At 41.5% G+C, this 23,604-nt stretch overlaps 1 protein-coding gene across 7 annotated transcripts in view; it reads left to right on the plus strand.

The window, feature by feature from the left end:
• The window catches only part of KLF12 (KLF transcription factor 12), a 234,289-nt gene that overhangs the window by 199,923 nt on the left and 10,762 nt on the right, over positions 1 to 23,604 (plus strand). For all 7 annotated transcript variants that reach the window (XR_008509169.1, XM_036379110.2, XM_036379134.2 and 4 more), the window contains one exon: positions 9,247 to 9,404. Coding sequence is in view for 6 of the 7 variants with exons in the window: in XM_036379110.2 (XP_036235003.1) it covers positions 9,247 to 9,404 (158 nt within the window). In the remaining variant the exon portion in view is untranslated. The remainder of the gene's footprint in view (positions 1 to 9,246; positions 9,405 to 23,604) is intronic.

Here is a 23,604-nt window from a genome sequence, read left to right on the forward strand (position 1 = left end):
GTGCACTAGAAAGTGGAGGGTCTGTGCTCTTTGAACAAATAACCAGAACAAAGGTGAAAGACATACATATATGTACATACTCATCTTATTTCCATGATGAACATTTCAGCTCTATCCTATGTCTGCAACATAGTACAGACAATAAAAATTACTCAGAGTCATTTTTATTTCCCTTTTTAAATAATTTTCTGCTGAGATTACCAGTATTGACAAAGCTTGTTTGTAATATGTGTTGCCAGAAAAGTGTGAAGAAAAAGTATGAATCAGCAACAGGAGAGGTAAAAAGCAGCACCCTGTGATGTCAGAGTTGAGCTGTAGGTACTCAGTTACCCAATTTTCTGCCCTGTTTCGAAGGAAACAAGAAAGAAAGAACAGACTCGGCATTGATGCAGCCTCTGTCTGGAGGGAGAGTAGTGGCTGGAGATCCTGTGAATGATCACTGCTGTTCTGCCAGCTCTGAAAGGAGGAGATGAAAGAAGATGCTTTTTCTCTGCTAGACCAGCTCCCAGGTTCAGCTCCCAGGCCTGAACTAGCACGCATCAAACATGTGTGGCATATAGGATTTCAGGAATTATTCCTGCTTTCAGGAAGGTACACAATGCTTTGTCTTCAAATCCAAAGAACAGACCCTTGGCCATGCACTTTAGTCCACTTGCAAGTTCATTGTGAAGATGTGTTTCCCCACTGCTTGAGATTTCCTTTTTTCATGAATTTTCACTCCTGTTGAGAAAAAAACATCAGCCTAAAACAAAGTTAATTTTGGAAGTTTTTCTAAGAGAAGTGAAGGTTTATGTTAGCTCATGGTCACTTAGTAGCATTCCATTATAATGCGTAGATACATGTGTTTATGAATATAAACACCTTGTAGGAACTATTTAGAAAAAACAAAAAGCATTCATTAGAAACTCTTTTTAGAATATGAGCATGGCTGAGCACTGGAACTCATTGCCCAGAAAACTGTTGCTGTTTTTTGTTTTTTGGTTTTTGTTTTTATTTTCTGTCTTCAAACATTTTCATCCTTAAACAAGACAAGACTGTGAACAACTAGGTCTACCTCAGAAGAACCTGGCTCAGCAGAAAATCTATATCTACCTCCACAGATGAGTTTTTCTGTTAGTCTTTACTCCATGATAATACACCATGTTAAAAAAGAGGTGTTAACATGGGCTTTGACATCCAGAACAGTCTTTGCACTCTGTTCAACCATCCTGATGAGCTGGAAGCGTCAATATTGCAGCTGTGCATCCTCTGTAACATGCACATGTTAGAAAAAAAATACTTCAAATATATGTAAGCTGCTGTCATGTATCGCCTCAGAATCTCTGACAGAATCTAAGGACAAGTGTCTCATTTAATATGAGTCTGTCTGTCCAAACCAAGGGAAAGGCAGAGCAGTGAAACAGAATTATGTTTAATATTACTGAAAATGTTAAGTCTGTGTGTAAAACATAATAGCCTTCCTGTCAAATGTTTCTAAAACCTTTGCAGGTAGAAACAAACTCTGTATGTTCTGGCCTGTTAGGAGAAACATGAAATTCATCCTTGTTAAGGAGCATCTTGGTAATTCAGTAGGGCTGGTGTGGGAGTTGCTGTTGCTCAGGATTGGCTGCTGCTGGATGTAGCAGTGCAAGTTATCATACATCCGTGAATTTTCTCAAAACCAGGAAGAAACATTTTAGTAATGTAGGCAATGCCTATGTGCAAGGTAGTTAGCATGTCATTCCTTTGCTTTTTTACACAATAGCTCTCTAGGGTAAAACTTTGTGGGTTAATAAGTGTAAAATAGATGAAAAGTTTTGGTGGGTTTTTTTCCTATGACATTTCAGAGTTCATCATAGATTTGATTTGTGGATTTTCTCTGTCAGAAGTGCTTTACAGTCCTCCAGTCACCAGATTTGGGGGGTGTCTTGGAGCATGTCATAGATGGTTTCTGGCCCAGCTTCCTTTCCTTAGAAAGCCAGAAGAGAGGAGCAGCATGAAAGAGGAGAATAGGGTGTGTATTTGGGTCTCAGCCCACTGAGAGCTGGAATGCACCTCAGAGCACCCAATCCTAAGAGCTGGAAAGTGCTCCTGGATCCCACAGCATGAATATAGATCAGAAAGATCAAACAAATGTCTCATGTCTCAGCTTAACGCAGCTGGTAGCAGAAGTGATGAATAGTTTTGGTAAGGTGTGTGCTGTGGTTTACATTAGTGCTTTTCTTAGTAGCCCCCAAAGTTCTTTCTTCTTGTCAGAAGTTTATTCCACGTATAGTTGTGCTTCCAGTTCCACCTCAGCCAGAGCAATGATGTGGCACACTCGGGTTTTGCAAGGCAGTTCTAATACCTGGTCTCAACAGTAAATGCTGCAGATAAGGTCAAAGATGTGCAGGGTGTTTTGTTTGCTGACTGCCCAGGTCAGGAATATAACAGCATGGGTGGGAATGGTCATATGGAGCTGGAGCAGAGGATGCTCTTTGCCAGGGTATTGCCTCTGGCAGCAGCCAGTGGTGGGCATCTAGTTCAGAGCATAACAGGAGAAACTTGTGTGCTCCTACTCCCATCCACCCATCTGCTCCTTGTGCAGCTTTGCTCCAGCTCAAGCACTTTCTGAACCAAATGTATTCAAATCTTCTTTTATCTCTGTCTTGTTTATCCATGTAATTTTCCCATTTCATATGTGTGCTGTTTGTGTATGCTGCCAAATTCCTCCTTTCTTTCTTGACAAAAAGTATAATTTCGAGTATAACATCACCTTAAAGTACAGTGATTGAAGTAACTGCTGCTAATAAAAGAGTAGCACATATTTTCCTTTTATGATTGCTTTAAGTACTGTTTGATATGTTTTAATGTCTAACATTCCTAAGGCAGCTGTTTGCCTTTCATGAAACATTAAATAGGATCTAAGAATCAAAGAGGAGAAAAAAATACATGTGTATATATGCATGTGCATCCATTTATGAACAGGGGACAGAAGCAACTTTGTAATTTTTTTAAAAATAAATATTTGAGTGAAGATTTTTAGGAGATGGCACTGATATTTAAGCATTTTATAGCAAAAAACCTGCTATGTTTTTGTAGGATTTTGGCATCTGACTACTAGAAGGAGTTTTATAAATTGTAATGAGAAATAAAATGCATGTCATATTTGTTCATGCTGTATTGTGTAGTGTAACCACTATCCTGAGTGGGATGGTAATATTACATGGCCTACCAGAAAATGAAATTGCATTATGTGAAAAGGTGCTACAAAATAAAGTAATTGAGAGTTGGAATCTGGGAAATATGATTCAAAGCTGCTCTTCAAAAAGGCACAGAGTACTCACATGTCTGTTAGCGTGTGAAATTTAGGGTCTTAATAGAAGATACTGTGTCTTAAGCAGCTCCACGAATTAGTAGTGTGCTCCTGCGGGTGTGTTCATTCAGAAAAGTGCCAGAGGAGCCAAGCAAAGGTGTTGGGACTGTGGTCATCCCTGCTTCTGAGGGCTCTTGGTGGGCAGCTGTCCTGAGAACCAAAGGAGGATTGACAGCTGCTGTGGAGGTGTGTGAGCCTGTTGTTCAGTGTGCCCAGGGGATGCCATCCCACACTGAATCCAAAGGCTGGGATTTAAAAACATTATGTCTATAGTTAGTCACTTAACAGCTCTAGTTTCTATAAATGTTAAGCAGCCAAAACCCATGATGCTTCTCCCTGCAGCCCTGGTTCCCTTTGAACACTGAACAAATGCCAGAGATCCAAGGATTTTCTTCAACTGCTCATTACTATCTGAATGCAGGCATGTAGTAGTTTTCTGCTTTTATTTAATTTGCCTGCACTTTTAATTACTATAACTTACGGGCTGACCCAGAAGCTTTGCATGTCTCATAAAGTGAAGATTCACATTGCTAAATTTATACATTATTTGAATATTTGAGTATTGTATAGTGACATATTTTTCCCTTAAAAACATAAAACCTGTAAATATCTGAATGTCCAAAATGGAACTGAGGGTGGGATACGACTGCTTCTATCATGTATTGCCAAAACGCATCATCAGCTCATAATTATTCAGCGTGGTCATATCTCCCAGTTTTTGTTTTCAGCTTATCTGTTTATGTTTATTTTTCTGTGTGTTTTATACTCACATATTACAAGAAGTGACTTTCCAGTGGAACAAAAGCTGGATTTTCCATTTGTTCCTGATGTTGATTGCTTATGTCCACATTCTCAATTTCTCACACATATTCTAAATTTACATGGAAGCTGTGGTGATCACAGCTGGTTGCCACTAAAAGGGGTGGTGACACTCCCCTAACCCACGGCCACAGGTTCCCATCCTCTGCCATATGTCAGTGCAGGTACTTGGCCCACTCTCCTACTTGGGGAGTCAAGCTACCAAAAGCTTCTCTGATGTTTTTTGGCAGAATTTTCTTCTCGTTACTGTGGGTCCTGCCCTGGCAGAATTCTGCCCTGCTGCAGAATCAGGCAAGTGTCAGTGCTAACACTACAGAAAGCAGCTGGAGTGGGACTGTCCTGATGTGCCATCTCAGCCAAATCCTGTGCTCAGAGCCCAGGGGCTGAGAAGCACAAGAGGACCACAACTGGTGTTACATGGGCTGGCCTGCTGAGCCCCTGATCCAGGCTGAGCAGATGCTGCTCGGGCCTGAGCCCCATCTGGTTCTTCTTCCCATAGCAGCCAGAGTGGAGGGGACATGGCTGATACGTCCTGGGTCCCACCCCAAAGGGAAGAGAGCATCTGCTTTTAGCAGCCACAGACTGTTACTAGGGTTCAAGTCTCTCAATTAACTACAGGACCGGCTAGAGAAGAGGGTAATGGAGCCTGATTGCTGTAGAGGAGAGACTTAGGTGAGGTGACAGGGATGTTGGGTACAAACTGGTTTCATCTGTTAGCCCTGGATCAATGTATTTTTCCATGAGGACTTTAGAGGCTGGCAGGATGTGTTGCCAAAGAGTCTGAGCTCATAGTGGAGGGGCCAAGGAGGAGTAAAAATGGTAATCACAAGGGTGAAGATGCAACACTGGGACACTGTTTGCGTTTGTAGAGCAAAGAGCGAAGCGTGGCTTGCTGCACGTCCCTCGCTCCTCGCTGGCCATGTCAGCCAGCCCTTGGCGATCTCACTGGGATGCCAGCAGCACCCAGGAGCTCACGCTTGGGTGGCCAAAGGTAACCCTGGGTGTTTGCCAAAGGGTGAGTGCACTTGAGCACACTGTGAGTGGGGTGCAGCCAGCGTGCAGGGACTTGTGGTGTGTCACGAGACTGAACACAGGTCAAGGCTTTAATAAACAAACTGTGTTCCCCAGGCAGCTCTGCTTGGTGTATTGCTCAGAAAATACAGGATCAGTATAAATTCACCCATTACAGGTGGTTTTTAACAGTGTTACTGCCTATGCCAAGGGCTATTCGCTGTCCACACAGAACAGAGGCAAAACATCTAGGAAGTCATGGGCAGCATTCATAGAAAGGAAAAATAATCCTGCAACCAGGTTTGTTAGGATCCACATATCATGCAGTGTAGATCACGTTCAGCAGAACTTCATGGCCATCTAGTGGTGAAGCCCCAGTCGGTGTTAGGTTTTGCAGACTTGTTTGTATCAGAGAGACAAGAACTTGGCCATGTGTGAGTTGCAAAGATGTATGTTTTGACTTCTAGCTGAAAGTAACACGACTGAATTTTTATAAATCACCCTAAATGCTTGCATTTATTTCACCCTACGAACTGTACTGACTGCAGGTGTTGCAGTGGCTCATGGAGGCAGCCAGCAGTCTCCCAGGATTCCCATTAGGTGTAACAATTTCTACACTAACATAGAAATTACACTGGTTTTAGAAATAACAAGCTGCAAATAAATAAACATCAAGGTGACTGGTCAGAACCCAGTTTTCTTCTTTGTTAATTTATCTTTCAAACTTCATGTTTCAGCAGTAATTTAATACCTCCTGCTGGGATGTTAAGTGTGGCATCAGTCCTACTGCAAAAGCCCACGTTGAAGGCTGCCTGAGATCATGGCCATTAATAGAAGAATTGGCAGCTCCTCCTCAGGGTACCCTGGTAGCTCTTGGCTGATGATGGGTTTCTGAGTCTTCCCTCTGTGCAGTCGCTGGGGGGACACTTAAATTTGAAATAGGCTGCTATGATATGGTTGGTTTGGGTTTTGGTTGGGGAAGAGGGGCATTGTGGTCTTTTTTGTGCTGTTTTTCCTTTATTTGTTTTATAGAATTTTAAACAAAAAGGAGAAGTGAGTTAGTTGAAAAAATAAATGCCTGTGAATTCCCTGACACATTTCAAAGTCTTTGTCTACCATGGTGCCATCAAACAGTAGTTTTGGAAACCCTGTCCTGACCAGAGACACCTAGCAAAGCCTCTGTGGCCTTCAAAAAGCACCAAATGTGGTTTTGAGAACTATACTTTTGTCTGTGTGATCAGTGAGGGTATTTTATAGAAATTGCTTGAGAAAGGAGAAGGTGTCCCTTTCCTGTTCACATGGCAAGGAACATCACCAAATCATCTGGAAGTTACTGTGAGAGGGACTAACCTGAGGAAGCTCAAAAAAGCACTTTGTGCTTTTTTAAGGGTCTTTGGTGATGGCTAAAACCACACTGGTGGTGTCAGGTAGATTCTGGCTTCTTTAACCCCCTTGAAGATGTCTGCACTGGGGGTCCCCCTATGCCGCAGGAGTTCAAGTGGCAGAGGAAAACCACCCTGGACGTATGCTCTCGCTTGCCATGTGGGTGTCCTCTGCTGGTTAGTTTCTCATTTAAGCTGCAGGGCTGCGAAGGGAAGGCGTGAGGTGACATTTGCTGGTTCTAGCTGACAAGAGCTTTTCTCCTTGCTGTGCTGAGCAAGCGAAGACTGTGAAGCTCTCAGGGGATGGTGACAATATTCATCACCTTCTGTGGCTTACTCAGTTATTTTCCCTCCTGTGGGATAAGTAGGGTGCTGCACTTTTTCAAAAGAGGGAGCAATCCAGTTAAAAAGCAGCAGCATTGATCGTGTGCCACCTTCATGGCACTGCTCTGTGCCATCCTCTTCTGTATAAATATCTGGGAAAGCACAGAGCGGTTCCCAGCAGTGAGATCACTTTCTCATATGTGACAAATAGCTTTTCATGAGGTGCTGACTCTTCTCAAGGTTCTGTTTGTCTCAGGGCTGGAAATTGCAACAGCATTTTAAGCTTGATCCTCCTCCTATTTAAATGAGCTGTACTATCCAGGATCTGAACACTCTGTTACAAAACAGGGTTTTAAGACATAAGATGCTTGCAGAAAAAAGATGCACAAATATTTACTTTTAAAGATCAGGATTTCCTGGTTTTGAGCACTGGATTTTGTGTGTTCAGTATTGAGCTTTAACATTTGATTTACAAGTTTGCTTTTATTTCAGCTGGTAGGATGTTTAAAAAAAAGAAGACCCTACTGGAGTAGTGAAGATATTCTCAGTGAATTGTCTAACCCAAGACTTTTATTTGTTCTGAGATTCAGAACAATTGCTTAAATGCAATTCTTAAGCCATTTCTGTAAGAGCTAGACATATCTTTATTCCAGTCATATAGTTAAAGTGCTAATCTTTCTTAGTCTCTTGGGGACGATTTTTGCCAGCTAATGTTGTTACTACGGCTCTCTGTCCGCTTCTGTCTCCATTCCAGGAATTCTCTGCACATCTGCTTATATGCATCATATTATAGGCAAAAATAATTAATCTGGAGAATCTCTTGCCTGCAGGTAAAATATGAATATGTGTTAAAAGAGTACTGTTCAGAAAGAAAGTACTCTTTTTCCCCATTAGTGCTTCAAATTAGGATTCTACTGTGAAAATATTTAAACAAAACTAAAACCGCATACTTTGGACTACCACTAATTCAAGGCTTAGAGATTACTATGCAGAGAGTTAGAACATCAGTGAAATCATGTGCTAATGGTGTGAGATGCTTTACACAAACTTTTAATCCCATATGAGTACTCCTCAGCAAGTTCTGGAAAGCTCCAGGAGTTCAGTGTGTGCCGTAACAGCTACAGCTGTGCAGGAGCTCCTCTGACAGGAGCCTGCAGGTCAGTGTTAACAGAGGTGCTTCCCAGCAGATGCCTCAACATCAGTGCTCCTTTCAAATGCCTGCCTCAGTACCTTGGATTCCCCAAAGGTTCATTCTTTTCATTCAGATTGATCTTAAGTGTCTAAAAGAGCAGGCTAATGAGTGTGTAGCCCATTTACCCTGAATGTCAATAAACCTGGGAAGCCCCAGAAACCTGATGAAGGGCAGAGTTGTGCCAGTACTTAACTAAACAGGCTGCTGTAGCTGTGGGTGATGGTGGTTGCTGTGCAATATAACCATAGTGAGGTCGATAGGATGATCAGTTAATAATGATTTATGGCTGGGTGGTGTGATTACTGGCAGTCAATGAGGGTTTGAATCACAGCCTTCCAACTTGATAATAATTTATCTAACCAAGCCAAATGCATTGCGGTAGCAAGGCTTGTTTCAAGTAATAGGTCCAGCACACACTGTACTTAGAAACTAACACAACATTACTTCAATGCTGTATTTTAATTGCTTAAAATTAGGGTAACTGATAGGCTGTAGGACATTGCTGTAAATGGAGTTTCTTTGATAAGCATTTATGTGTTTCTGTGGGGATTGTTCTCTGGCCTTGTTCTTATACTTCATTTATCAGTGGTTTGAAAGAAAATAAATTTCATTGGCTTGCACGTGATAGATTGAGAACTGCTAAATGAGAAAATGGAAAAATCACTGCTGCGGGGTGATCTGGATCTGTTAGCAGTCTGTATTCTAGCAAACAACAGGTGTTTGGCCTATTGTGAGGATCCATAGTTCAGATCTGGGTAATGGAAACACTTTTTCATAAAAGGTTTCAGGCTTTTTATCTATTTAAACTTGTCAAAGAGAAGTTATGGAAGCTATATATAAACTTGTTTAGAAAACAGTTCAGTGAGCTTGTACCTGGACACATGTCAAATAGAAATAGAGCTCAGATAAAGTCAGGCTGCTTCATTATTGGAGCAGTATTTCAAGTATCATGGTGGGGGTTTTTGGGCAAATAAGCACTTCTAAATCAAAACTTCAGTTATTTCATACTGCAGAATATGCTCTAATTCAAGCACTAATTGTGTCAAAATGTTGAAAGGGAAATAGATAATTCATTTTTTTTACGTCCCTTCTAGCACAGTCACTTCTGTTAGAGCTGATTTTTTGGGGTCCAGGCTATACACCAAACTCTTGCTTCATTTTTTTGCTTCCGTTCTGTTTTTCAGTTCAATTTCACCGTTCAGTATTGAGAGCACAAGGCGTCAGAGGAGGTCTGAGTCTCCAGACTCCAGGAAGCGGCGCATCCATCGGTGTGACTTTGAGGGATGCAACAAAGTATACACAAAAAGCTCCCACCTGAAGGCTCACAGGAGAACGCACACAGGTGAGATTTGCTGGCACTGTGCACTGTGGTTAAGACAAGCAGGTGCCTTTCTGTCCAGTTTAGGGCATAATGAGCTTGTCATCCTACACTAAGAGCCAAAGGCCTGCACCTGAATAACAGAGATGTCTGTGAGTGCATTGGCATTCTGGTGCATATCAGGAATGTTCTTTTGAGTGGAACTTCCTGTCATCCCCTCTTGGCAGCACAAGACTGGTGGCAGCACCAACCAGACTCTTCTCAGGTAAAACTCAACAGAAAAGTGGCCTCTGGGGACATACTTGCTGTGCTTCAACAAACAAAGTGTGGTCATTGCTTGGGACCAACCAGAGCTAGTCCAGAGAAAAGTCTCAAGAGCATATAGTGTGGTCATGAATCTTCAGCAACATTTTTTTCACTCTTTCTTTTGAAACTACTTGCTTTTACGGATGTAGCCTTTGGATGCCAAGAGCTCCTGAAATCCTTCAGTTCAATTCAAGGGTAAACTCAAGTCCTCAGTATGTCTTTCTGGAGGCTTTCAGAGGTACCTATCCCATACTGGAGAGGGAAGTCATCACTGTATGAGAATCAGTCTCACTAGATCCCTACAGCAGAGGTGCAAGAGAGATGCTTAGAGGAGCTGGGCCCCATTCAGGGGTGACCATACTTAACACTCACTCAATACCTGGTGTCCTTATTAACTTTATGGGCTGTTACTAATCTGTGTGACAGGCATGTAAGGGTAGCGGAAGTAGTGATGTGTAATAGTTGTAATTTTATTGTGGATAAACTCAGGAGCAGCAATTTGAAGCTGTCAAGAGCAAGTCTAAAAGGGGATTGATTGGATGGCTGGAAAGGCAGTGAAAAGAACACTCTGAGCCTCAGTGCTATTCCTTACTCTGATGCTGATTTGCTTAAATCAAATTTATTGATCTCTGTGCTCTTAATGGACTTCAGCATTCCTGTAACTCCTTGGAGGAGAGATGGTGTTTATCCAGTGTATAGGACAATGTTGCTCTTTGCTGAGAATCTGCTGGTGCTTCTGTGATCTGATGTACTCTAAAGAGTATGACATATTGTTTTAGAAAATTAAGTAAAGGCTTCTCCCTTTCAATTGAGGCTGCATCTCCATCACTTTTTCCAGTATGTCTTTTGGCTGGTAGGACTTCTGTTGAGAGGAGGATGGAACAAGGCTCCATCCTAATATTCCCTACTAAAACAATTTCTGTAAGGTATGAGTACCTTCCTTAAACAACAGAAATGTTCTGGTGATCTGGAAATTGCATTACATTTCCTTCCAGGCCAATTTTCTTGGTTTCTTCATATCTTCCCATTAAGACAAGCCTTCTGCTCTGTCGTTATTTGTCATGTCCTGTCTTGATTCTTTTTCTGTCTTCCCTCTTCTTTCCCATCTTAAATGTGGTCTTTCATCACTACTCTTCTAATATCTTTTATTTACCCTTACCCTGTCACCATTTTCTGTCATTTTTGTTTTACCTCTTTTATCCCAGTCTAACCCTACTCTGTCATTGTCCTTCCCCCTGCTGGATTTATGTGTTGTTTCTTTTCTTGCCTGTATCACCCTTTGAGCATTGCACAGCTGTAACAGATTCAATGACAGAGAGCCCAGCAGAGAAGAGCCATAGTGGGTTTGGTTTGAAACAAAAATACCATTTATCTGCTTACACCACAGGGAAGTCACTCTTCTTTATCCTGCCAGACTGGCGACCAGCCCAGGAGTATAAGCAATCATCATGTGAGTTACCAAACTAGATGTGGACAATCTCAGAAATGTCACACCCAAGGCAGCCCAGAAACAGAGGAGGCTCTTCTCTGCTGTAACATTTTAAAACACTGATAATTACATTTGTTGGATGTCTGTAATTTGTCAGTGATCTCATGGGGCAGACTGGTGCTTGCAGGTAATGCACCCCGATCAGTGTTAGGTAATCAACACCACTGAATCTCAGGCTGTGCACGTAGGGTGCTCAGAAGTAGGCACTGAAGGCTTGAGAGGATGTAGGTAAATCCCAGTTTAAGCATATGTAGCTCTCCACCAGCACAAAAGGAGTTTGTCTGCCTGCTGTAATCGTAGGATCCATATCCCCAGCCGTGGTTCCCTGGCAGCTGGTGTCAAGGCTTTGCTATCTGTCTGGGATCTCTGGGTAGTCAGAGAAGAGGGATTGGCACCTCTGGGGCATGTTATTCCCTCTTGAGGTATACCCAGAGATTGGCTTGCAAAGGTGCTTCTCCTTCACTGCTGAGCACAGAGGAAGCCCGGATACCTTCCAGACTGTGAACTGACTGAAACGAATTCCCACGCCAACATACAACTGGCTGAACTGTTCTGTAGTCATGCTGGTAGCTGGTTTATTACTTCAGGGAAAAAGAAAAATAACATCGAATCCAAAACCTTCATTAAATAGTCAGCTGATAACTAACTGCTTTATAGTGACATTGCAGAAGGCTTGATGAAAGAAGTGTAGTCTAGAAAAAATGGTCAGTGCTGAATTTAGCTAGTGGATCCAGTGAGAAAACCTGTGTCATGCTGTTAAAATTAAATGTGTTTTACAGGACCCTTCAGAGGTCTTGATGAGAAGTTGGTATATTCAGGCTTACATGTAGCATTGGCCATGAGTGTACTCATCTTGTACTTGGCCATGTACTAATCTCATCTTGCATTTTTTATCTTGGCCTTTACTTTTGCTTCAGGCAAAAGAAGTTAGTTATTCACGTATGACCCACAGTAATTAGTGCAGTTTTGGATAAGTATAAATGAAGTATGACAGCTATGCACGCAAGAGTGAGCAAGTTTCAGTAGGAAACTTTCTGAGAAAAGATCACAGAAACTCAGCATTGCATAATCTGTACCTTATTTTTTTTTAGGCAGGCTGATCTTGCTGACAGTTGTTTACCTAAGCAGTATGTGCTTGAGAACTTTTTTTTTCATTTACTCGATGATCTTAAAGGTCTTTTTCAAACTACATTACTTTGTATGCATTATTCAGTGCATAGACACTGAAACATTCACAGTAGTTTAGACTCAGGAGGAAAAACAATGTGGTGTTATGATAGGATGAACAGATTTGTTGGTTGGAAGGTATACTTCCTTTCATCCTGATGGAGACCAGAAACAAAATATTATAGATGGTAACAGTTGAATTTAATTCTCTTGGAGTAACTCCTAGGTTTTTTAAATATGCTGTCATCTAGCTCTTCAATACTTGCCACCAGTGTCCTCAAAACTTGGTTTGCTGGTGTGGGCATGGAGTCCACTGGGGGGCGGACTTGAATTATGTATTGTCTCTCCGACTGGGAAAGCTGCAAGTGAAACCTCTGATAGATAGAGCATTGCATAAAGCACAAGCTCTGGTATTAAATTTCTCTTTCTAGTATCAGCTTCTTGTTTTTGTTTTGCCAGATCATCAAATAAAGCTATCAGGAGGTATCAGGTGTGATGGAGAGCCTTCAGGGCTTGCAGGCAATCTTGCAGCTCAGGTTTAACTCTTTCTGCAAGGAGAAACTGTGAGAAATTGGCTCACTGGACTTGCATTGAGCTAGTTTCTGCTTCAGTGAACTTAAAGAAAATTACTAATGTGTGATTCCACAAAGGAATAATCTTTAAAAATGGGAAAACCAGCAGCCATGAGTTGCATTCTTGGTTTGTGTTCATCTGTGTTGCACTTGGCACAGGTGCTGGTGCTGGCCCCAGGAATGGGGAGAGTGTAAATGCTGTTTCCAAGGGGTGTGCACCTGTGCAGCCCTGGTGGGACCCACCTGCTTCACTTTGCTGCTTTTACTTTGAAGTTGGAGAAGAAAACAAGTCAGAATGCTGTTTTATGATCTGTAGTGGCTATTTCAGTCCTTTTAAGCAACACTGAAGTTGCTATTGACACTTCCAATAGGACATCTGAGTCCTACAGACTGAGTAATATTGGTTCTTTCCACTGTAAGAACGTCTAAACATCTGAAGTTGCTCATGGTTAAATCCAGTTCTAGTTCATCATGGTTACCCCCTTAGCACATGGAGAAGCCTAAGGAGTTTAAAGCATTGTATGAATCATCCTGAAGAAGTCAACAAAGAAAGAAGATGCCTGCTTTGAGGTAATGTGGGACATAATTTTAGCGTCTGAAACACAAGAGATTTGTTCCCTGTCTCTCACCTCCACAGGATTTTCATTTACTGTAGTAGTAATCAGCATTCTGTATTTCTGTGCAACCTTATTTCAGTTGTTAGTTAAAAATTTGTGGTAGAACGTGACAGTGCGGCTTTGTGGGGTCAGCAGCTGCAAAAGCCTGGGACTTTCCAGGCAGCATGAAGTGGGAATGGATTTAATCCATGGGTGTAGGCACCATATATCCACAGGCATGGAGGAGTGGAGGAGGCCAGGGTCAGTAACCAGAGCAGTTTTGTGGGACTCAGATACTGGACTGCAACTGCTGCTCTTTGTCCTGCCCCAGCCAGCGCTGGTCTCAGTCACCCTTCTCAGTGCTGCTGCTGCAGTAGAGGGGCTGCTCTGTCAGGCTCTTGCAGAGCCAGGCTGAATAAAGCCCCCAGGCCAAGTGAATTGTTTTAGGGTTTGGTGCTTTGTCCTTGATCAACGCCTATATCATTCCTGAGAGATGAGAGCAAATACCTTTGCCACAGACGTAATGAAACCTATTTGTCAGTGTCAAGGGGTCTTCAGCAGTTTTACATGGAGACAGTAAACATCTCAGAAGTACAGATTTGTACCTGAGAAAATGACAGCATTCCCTCCCCAAGATGTTCCTTTGTAGCTGTGTTGAGACACCACCCTAGAAGAGAGAGAACTAGTGAGTACATGGGTGTTTTATTTAGTCTGTGCTTTTTCAAACATTGCATTCCTCTCACTCACTGTTGCTCCATATATTATTTTAATATGAAAGGGCCCCTGTCATTAGTCTTTGTTCACATTTTCCTTTGAGAGCTTTCAGAGTGGACTTAAAAAGTCAGAGGCACCAAAAAAGCTATTTTTGTTCTGTAGGTTTTAAAACTCCATTCATTACTTGTTGTTTTCTTAAGGTCTGTTTAATGCCTTTTGCTGACTATAAGTTCCAGAGAGATATTTACAGATTTGTAATCCCTTCTTTATACAAATATTGGGAAGAAGCAACATTTTTTAAATAATCTGTCTGGATTTTACTTGAACTGTGTAGATTTTTGGTCTCTAACACATCTTTGTCACCTACCTGCCAGACTCACTCTTCAAAACCCCAGCTTTTCTTTCTCATGTCCTATGTTCTTCTTGTCCCTGAGCTCTTCCAGTACCATGAAAATCTATCAAGTGAAAAAACCTCCAAAAGCAGGTTCATGAAACTGGGAATTTAAATAAACAAAGCCAATTTAAAAATTAATTTGCTTTAAGTAAAATAGGAGGGTCTATTTGTGTTGGGTGATGATTTTATTTTGTAAGAAATACTTTCTTTTAGTGTTTAAATTTTACTGCCAGTTTCAATAAACAGTAGAGCTTTCCAATGTGAAAACTAGTATATTTCACAGAAGTTTTCCTTTCTATCCTTTCTTCTCTTTCTTCATGCAGTTTCTCTTTAGAAGATAAACTAATTATTTAATAAAGGAAACCTCAGCCTACTCTCATTGATGTGGCAGGCTTCACATTTCAGGACAGAAGTATATTTAAGAGCAGCTGTCTCCTGGTGCAGGGTGTCTCCTGGTGTAGCAAGGGTGTGAGGGCAGGCTCACCAGAGCCACCACAGCCTAGAAAGGTGATGCAGAAGTGGGAGCCTCTGGATGTAGTGAGATCATTGCCTGAGCCCAGCTAGTTACAGGCAGGTGTCCATACCAGAAAGAGCTTGTACATCCAGTTCTCTTCCAATAGCTGCTCTGTGGAAAGTTAAATGTTTTCATTTCTGGCAGGTTTGCAAGCTGTGAATTCACCTTACACACAGGGAGTCATTCCTCTGCATTGTAGGTCTGATGCTGTGCCGATATGGAAGAGTGCCTGTGTGGTTATTCCAAGGCACTTTGATGGGAAAGCAAGTCTAATTGCCTCTGTGATTACTTGCAGTCTCAAGGTTATGAAAAATATTTTCAACAGTGCCCCTTGACTTTGTAAATATGGGGTGCATATGTGTTTTGTCTGTGTGTGGCACGAGGGAATAATGATAATTTCATTATGCAGAATAAGATTTTTCTCTAAGCCAACCTTTCAGTACTTAATGCTCTACCTCCAAAGAACTGCAGTTCATCTGAGGTCTCTGGCGTGATTGTGGTCTACCATGTGTAGCCCTGAAGTGCCATGAAGACAAGAAAGATGTCTTTACTCCCACTGCTTCCAAAACATTTTCCCAGATGTTGCACCCAGACCTGGAGGAATAAATACACAGTACAGGATTTCCAACTCCTGCAGCCCACTCAGTCCCCAGCAGAGGGAACAATAATTTGCTGCTGGTGATAACCCATGTTTTTTGGGAAGTGTGTCTGAAGTTGCTCGTGACCATCCTGTCCTTGTCAGGGCAACCTTGGATCAGAAACACAGTCTTTGAGAGTGCAGCATGCTCAAAACTGCAAGTAAGCCTCATAAAAGCTTTTTTAAAAATGTTTTTTCATGTTTTCTTCTTTCCTGCTTTTTTTTTTGCGTGCATAAAAGCAAACAAGAGGTAGATCATGAAAATTAGTGTTTCCCGTCTTCAATTTTGTAAATAAGCAGTTAGAAACATAGGTAAATTCTAAAAAACTTCTTGTTTCATGGGAAAGTAAAAAGATTTGATGAAACCTGTGTAGGATGAGGAGTTATTTTCTACACTTCAGTGTTTTCTCCACATAGGATATGAAATAGTGATATTTCAGTCACATTAATGAGCTTTCCCCTTGCCCCTCTCCTGCATTTTTTCTTTCAGCTGATTTTTTTCTTAAGTGTTATATATATTTAATCTGATTTTTATTGTGATAAAAATTGGTATATTTTCTTTTGGAAGTTTAATTCCATTTCCAACTGACTTAAATGGGAGGTGAGGTTTTTTTAATGCTCTGTTTCTATACACAGCTCAGCACTGCAGTGCCCATCCTCTGCTTGAGCCTGATTTCTAGCACAGTGCAAACACCAAATAATCAGTTGTGCAAAACTGTAAGACCAAGCTCATCCCTTGGAGCCTTTTAGTTATTTTTTGGTTGGGATTTTCTTTATTATTTCTTTGACCAGTTTCACTGTTGGTTTGGGGTTTTTTGGTTTTTTCAAGGAACAAAAGGAAAGTCTAAGTTTCATACTAAGAAACATGAGTATTTCTCTTGATGAACATGGTAGAACAATGCCAGGAGGAGTGACAGTACCAGCATTGAAGGTGGATGGGTAGGGAAGTGTGACCTGTTTGGTGTTTCCCTTGCAGTAGTAGACCACAGTGAAGGAAAGTTGTTTTATTTGTGGAAGGCCAGACTAAAGCCCAAGCCTGCAGCACCCCAGTTAAAGAGAGTAAATGTAAATGTGCAGATCTGCTGGCACCCTCCATACACTTGGAAGTATGGATCTGTTGCATCACCTTTCCCAAATATTTTAGTGAGTGAAGGCTGCTATAAGAAGCAAAACCTCAGTTTTTTTCCCACAGCACTGGAAATTCAATAGTCTCATGTATTTGCTATGGCTGTTGTGAAGAAGAAAACTCCATGTCATCTTTCACTACAAATATATCTATAATAGATACCTGTTATCTGTTAAGTGTATGTGTATATGCACTTAAGATATACTTAAACTTACATATACACACCACATCATACAGGAAACAAATTTCAGGAAGGTTAATAAAATTATATTTTTCATGAACTGTTGGGATTTGGTCTGGCTCCTGCATTCAAGTGTACAGGAAGAGGCCTTTTACATTTCCAAATGTTTTACATTTTCTATTTTTACAGGAGTCAAAATTTATCATACTGCATCAGCAGTGCCCTTGGCAATGTATTGTAACTAATCCTTGTCCCCAAGCATTAATTCATTCATATGTCACACAGTGCTTAGGAGGGCCCATTCTGGGGCAAAGTCTCTGCAGAAGCCCCAAAAAGAGAAGATATGGAATTTGCTTGGATTCCCCCTCTTTCTCATTTTTCTGTGCATGTGGTTACAGAACAGACCAGAGACTGATAGAATGGGTTTGCCTTCTGAAATTACAGTGAATTGAATTTTGTGATTTTAGTCCCAAAGGCTTTTTTGCTGGGATTTGTATTTAAATAGCATCAGACTGGGGCAGCTGTATACCTAGAGTGTCAGTGAGACAACAGTAGTGGAAGGAAAGAAGCAGGGTTGCCACACTTGGGACTGGTCTTGCAGGGGGAGTGAGAAGAAGGACCAGGATGGCAAACAGAACCAAAGCTCATCAGTGCAGTGAAGTGAAAATGTGTTTGTGTGTTTTGATGTGAGAAAAGGACTCCTACCTGAATTATCACAAGTGGATAGTTGTAAATTAAGTGGAGTTTGTAAATGGTGAGTTCAAGGGCTGCCGAAGTGTAATGAAGTTCTGTCTCTTCTTCTAGAGTGGAGGTTGTCACTGTATATTTGAACTGAAGAAATTGTTTTGTTCCTGGTTTCCACGTGAAGAAACCATGTCCCTGTCCTTTGCCTAAGTCAGACTGAGAACAAGAAATAAAAACCTGAATTTCAAGACGTGTCCCAGGCAGCACAGTATGTTCCTGTTCTGCTCGTAGAAATTGTTTTGCCAGACTTGCTCAACTGATACGAAACTAATCTCTTCCTGGAAAGATATTTTATTTGCATATTTTGACAATACTGAAACATAAAAGTCAAATTGCCTATGTTCACCAAAGAGAGAGAGTGAATTAGTGACTGCATTAAGTAAATAATTGAATTAGATTTTTGCATCAAAATGATTGAAAATATTTCAAAGTTTTAAGGGGTTTAAGCTAAGTTCTAACACTTTCATTACAGAAAGTAAGGCGTTTCCTAATGTATAAGTCATAGCCTTGCTGTTCACTCTCAGCAGTTTTGGGAAGGCTGACACTCACTGGTTTGGTTTTCCTACCTGCAGAATGGACTTGATATTTGTTACACAGTACTACTGTGGAAAGAGACTTTTATGAGGGATTATATTTTCGAAAAATCTTTATAAGGCACTTGAAAGTTGTAAAGTGCTTGATAAGTGCTCTATTTTTTCATTAAAAAATTATACTAATAAAAATATCACATAAAATGTAAGAATTGTCATTTTTCCCTTTCCCCGTGTCTGAAAGCTAAGCTCCCCTCTTCCTCTGGGAGTGCCTGAGGATGTTCATTATCAGATAGTGTTTTGCTGTTAAAAGATTCTTTTCTGCCTGAAATTTCTTATTTTTAGTAGAAATGCAAAATCTAATTAGCCATCATTTGTGGTTTTCAGTGTATGATTTCTTCTCCTAGCATCCTGTCAGTGTGGGTGCACTTAGGACTGTCCTGTATGCTTCAGAACAATTCTGGTGTTTACATGGGAGCTGAAAACAGCTGACATAAATACTGCACATTACATATATTGCATAACATCCTGTAGGAGAAATCAAACCAGAAATCACCAGGAGATGTCCTCAACCCTGAAAAACTGCAGATCTGTTCACTTTGACTAGAAAATGTAGCATATCAGACATGGGCAGAGGCATGATTGTTGGCTTATTTATTTTCTCCAATTTGTTTTGGGCTCAATCCTTACGACCTCACTCTGTTTTTGTGTGGGGAATACTTCTCCAAAATAATGACAGTAGAAACTTGGGGCATAAATATTTATATAGCAGAACTGGGCATGTTCCACCTATTAAACTGTGCAAATTTCACTAAAAACCCATTGTATTTTGTGAATGGGGTTAGCGGTCATCTTCTCCATGCCCCCATCCTCCCTGTCTGGAATTACTACACAAACCTATACATCAGGTTTTGTTTCCGTATGCTTTCTAACTTTGTCCTTCACAGGGTGATGTAAGCTTAACATAGAAAAAAATCTGACTAGATTGCTAAACCTTTACCCCTGAACAGTCCCCTATGTTTATTTCCTCGTTGTCTCTTATTTGGAATAAAAGTGTTAGCAACATTTCAAAATGCTGAGTGCCACTGCAGGAAGGAGCTGCAGAGAAGTGACATAATAACTCAAGAGTCACTGTGACAATTCCATGTGCAGAAAAAATGGATAGATAGGGGTATCTGAAGAGGACATTAATAAGAAGGGACATGGCACTTATCTGTAATACCAGAAAGAGAGGGGAGCTGATGCCAGAGGAAGAGAACTGTTTACAGCTTGAGCACTGGGATATTTTCTGTCATGGTAGTAGGCAGTGTTACCTCATGGTTGCCAAGAGCCTGCTAAACTGCTGGATAAATGAAACTTAAATAATACATAAATGAAGGGAACTGCAAATGGGCAGAGGGAGTACATGGGGCATCTGCAGTTGCAGTAAATAAGATTCCTTGCCTAAGGAATGAATATAAGCCCAGCTCTGTTTCCTGGAGTTCCAGAACAGTTTCCCTGCTGGCAGAATAACCCATAACTATTTACATGGTGGTTTTGTGGTGTCTGTCTTTGAAATATCTGGTCTGGCATCAAATACTGTTGGTACCGGCTAGTTGATGGGCAGAGGATAACTGCTGAGGAACATCCTACATGGGAAATTCTGCATGGCACAAAACAGACCCTGGTTCTGTTGTCTATTACATGGCATGTCTTGGGCTGGTACCTACACAGAGTTTTTTTAATAAGGAATATGTGAATGTCATCAGGTTATAAAGTAAAAGTTCAAGAGATTTATTTGCTTGAGTGAATGGTCTTCCAGATGTCAGGGTACATGAATAAAGATATGGGAAGAAAGATGTTGGGCTGTGTGAAGGGTGGAAAATTTTGAAGTGGCTGAACAGTGGTCATTATTCAGCATTATTAATTCAATACTTGAAGAGTTTTGGAGGATTTAATGAGCAGCAGTTGTAACCATGTTCCTAAGTGCCTAAGTGAGAGGAGTCATGGTAGGTTAAGAAAAATAATATGGTAAAAGTAATTAAACTAATTTGATTTGTCGCATCTGGACTACAAAAGGCATGGTTTTGGAGGGCTCTTAGAAATAGATGTTGTGTTAATAGAAGATTGAGAAATGACTATTCCCATTTGGAGCATTGACTCATCCCTTCAAAACTTGGTAATTAACTCCCCCAAATAATAGAAAATACTCATTTTCTACAGAGGGCTGCCTAGAAATACTTTTTTATGCTCCAGGGTCCTGCTTGTTCTATGTAAATGGCTGTTGTGGTATACTGTTCACTATCCATGTATTGCAGGACAAAGCTGCAGAATAGTATCAGAATTTCTCTGGTTTGGGATATTTTTGTCAGGTTTCAGGACAAAACAATAGAGCTCACAAAGGCACATGCAAAACTAGAGGGTCAGCAAATGTTCACAGCTTCAGGCATCTGTTTTTAGATTGATAGGTTCTTTAAAACTTCACAGATTCAGAATGTTGAACTAACAGGATTTTATCTTCTTCCAGTTTTCCTTTTCTCCTCTTCCTAATTGCCACATGTTTTTAGTCTCTTTTTGCAGCTCTTCTTGCTTCCAGTTTCCCAAAACTGTCTGCTGTTTTGACTTCTTCATTCCTGTGTTTCCACCACCCCAGGCAAAACTCACACAGCCTGCCTTTGCTCCTTAAAGCTGAATGAGAATTTGAGCGTCTGGGTGCACAAGGAGTCAAAATGTGCCCATACTTTAAGCCCAAGAGTTTCTTAAACACTTAAACTCAAGTGTTCGCATGGAGACAGAAGTGTCTGAGTCAGAATGGTTGAGTGTTTGATTTCAACTCCACTGCAATCCAGTCTGGAAATGCAGAGAGATAGATAGATAGAGATATATATATGCACTGCAGTTAAGTTCTTCCAGTTCTGTCCACCTTCTTGCACACTGCTCTCTGGGTTGCCCTGCTGAGGCCCAGCTCCTCTCTGTTGGTTGCACTGAGGATTTCAGCCATGAGTGCTCAAGCTCTCATCAGGCAAAGCTGGTGTGGGATAGCTGACACCAACTTCTCAGCTTGTAGCAATTCTGCTCCCGCTGGTCCTTTCTCTATCATTTGAACTCTTGGGTCTTCTGGTTTTGACAAACCCAGTGGTCAGTCTTCATGTCAGGGATGACACCAAACAAAAGGTTAAGAGTTAGTATATGAAGGAATTTTTTTTCTAGCACTTGAGCATGCACAGATAATGTAGCTGTTTTAAGAGAAAAGCAGAAGTACTGTTCTTTCCCTAAAAATTAGACTTGTGTAAAATGTTGATAAACCTTAATGAACAATCATCTTTCACAGTTGTCTTTACAACGGCCTTTTTAAGGAGCTTGTGAGTGAATATCTTCACAGTAACACTACTTTGGCTGCTTTTTTCTTTCTTACACTAAATATATATATTTAATTGAAAACAAAAAGAGATTCTCTTAGGTTGAGCTTGTAAGAGTGATTCTCCCTCAGTGGAGTAAATACCTTGCAAGGAATGTCGTCAGTCCTGTCTCTTTCACATAACTTCATGAGGGCTGGGTAGGCAGGACTCACTGAGGAGGGATGCTGGAAGCAACGTGTGGGAACTCCAGCTGAGTGATCTGCACTCATATCCTTCTGTCACCTGACTTTCATTTCTTACCTAAAATGGTATTGTTTTAATGGATGAACTAAAAAAAACTCTTTCTGGTATTTCTTGTGCAAACCATCATTTTCTGCATTGAGTTCTCTGTTTTCTGCTGAGGGAAGGAAGATCTAGAATTCTGTATAACAAGGGCAAGGATTTCATGGATATCTTTAATATCATTATTAGTGATCTGGACAAAAGGATCAAGTCCACCCTTAGTAAGTTTGCAGATGACACCAAATTGGGAAGTGTTGATCTGCTGGAGGGTGGGAAAGCTCTGCAGAGGAATCTGGACAGGCTGGATCAGTGGGCTGAGGCCAATTTTGTGAGAGTCAACAAGACCGAGTGCTGGATCCTGCACTTGGGTCACAACATCCCCAGGCAGCACTACAGGCTGGGGAAAGGGCTGGAAAGCTGCCCATCAGAAAAGGATCTGGGGATGCTGATCAACAGCTGCTGAGAAGGCCAGTCGTAGGCAGAACCTCCCTTCTTGCAGCTCTTCAAAAGTCAATAAATGCTTTGCAGAGAGCCCTTGGTTTCAAAAGAAAATTACCAGGTAAGGCCAATCCTGGCCTGTGTCAGCAAGAGTGTGGCCAGCAGGGCCAGGGCAGTGATTGTGCCCCTGCACTTGACACTGGTGAGGCCACACCTTGAATCCTGTGTTGAATTTTGTCTTTGTCGCTAAAAGAAGGACATTGAGCTGCTGGAGTGTGTCCAGAGAAGGACAGTGGAGCTCTGGTGAAAGGTGTGGACACAAGTCTTATGAGGAATGGCTGAGAGAAGTAGGGTACCTCAGGCTGGAGAAAGAGAGGGTCAGGAGAACCTTTTTGCTTTCTACAAATGCTGGAAAGGAAGTTGTTGCAAGGTGTGGGTCAGTCTTTTCTCCCAGATAATAAGTGATAGGACAAAAGGAAGTGGCCTCCAGTTACACCAAGGTTGTACCAAGGTAGGTTTAGATTGGATATTAGGAAAAAATTCCTCACCCGGGTTGTCCAATGAAGTAGTTGAGTCTCCTTCCCTGAAGATGTTTAGAATTTCAGATGCTTCTAAGTAAGAATCCAGAGCCTAAGAAATATTTGTTGTCTGAAAGTGTCTGTGGCCAAAGAAGCCAACTGAGGTGGTATCTGGTGAACAAGAGTTTAAGTGTGTTGAGGGATGGGCAGGACAAGCACTGCACTTGGAAAACGTTGATGTGTTGTGATGGGAGCCTTGGAATCAACCTGCCAAGTTGGATGAGGGTACTGCTATATTTGTGCAGTGCTCTGCACCAACTGTTTATGGCAAGAATATCTATGTAAGACAGTTTGGTGGCAAATTTGAGTGCATTTTGTAGGATTGTGTCATTGGCAAGAATGTGCATCCCACCATCTGCCATGTAGCTTGTGCCTGCCTGTCCAGCTCGCAGCAGCTGTTGGATTTGAGGTGCCCAGCACTGTGGCCACCCAGTGGCAATGAGCACTGTTTGGTGCTCTGTGCTTGGTTGGAGAGAACAAAATTATCTAGGCTGAGCTGCTGCTGGTGCAACTACAGGTTGTGGTCAGAGCCCTGATTGCTGGGTTCTCCTCACAGCAACTGTTTCCCACCCCCATCTGACTTCAAAACTGCAGCACAGCCCAGATGGTGCACAGAAG

This window comes from Molothrus ater, chromosome 2, assembly GCF_012460135.2.
Source record: "Molothrus ater isolate BHLD 08-10-18 breed brown headed cowbird chromosome 2, BPBGC_Mater_1.1, whole genome shotgun sequence".
In the NCBI taxonomy this organism is placed as follows: domain Eukaryota; kingdom Metazoa; phylum Chordata; class Aves; order Passeriformes; family Icteridae; genus Molothrus; species Molothrus ater.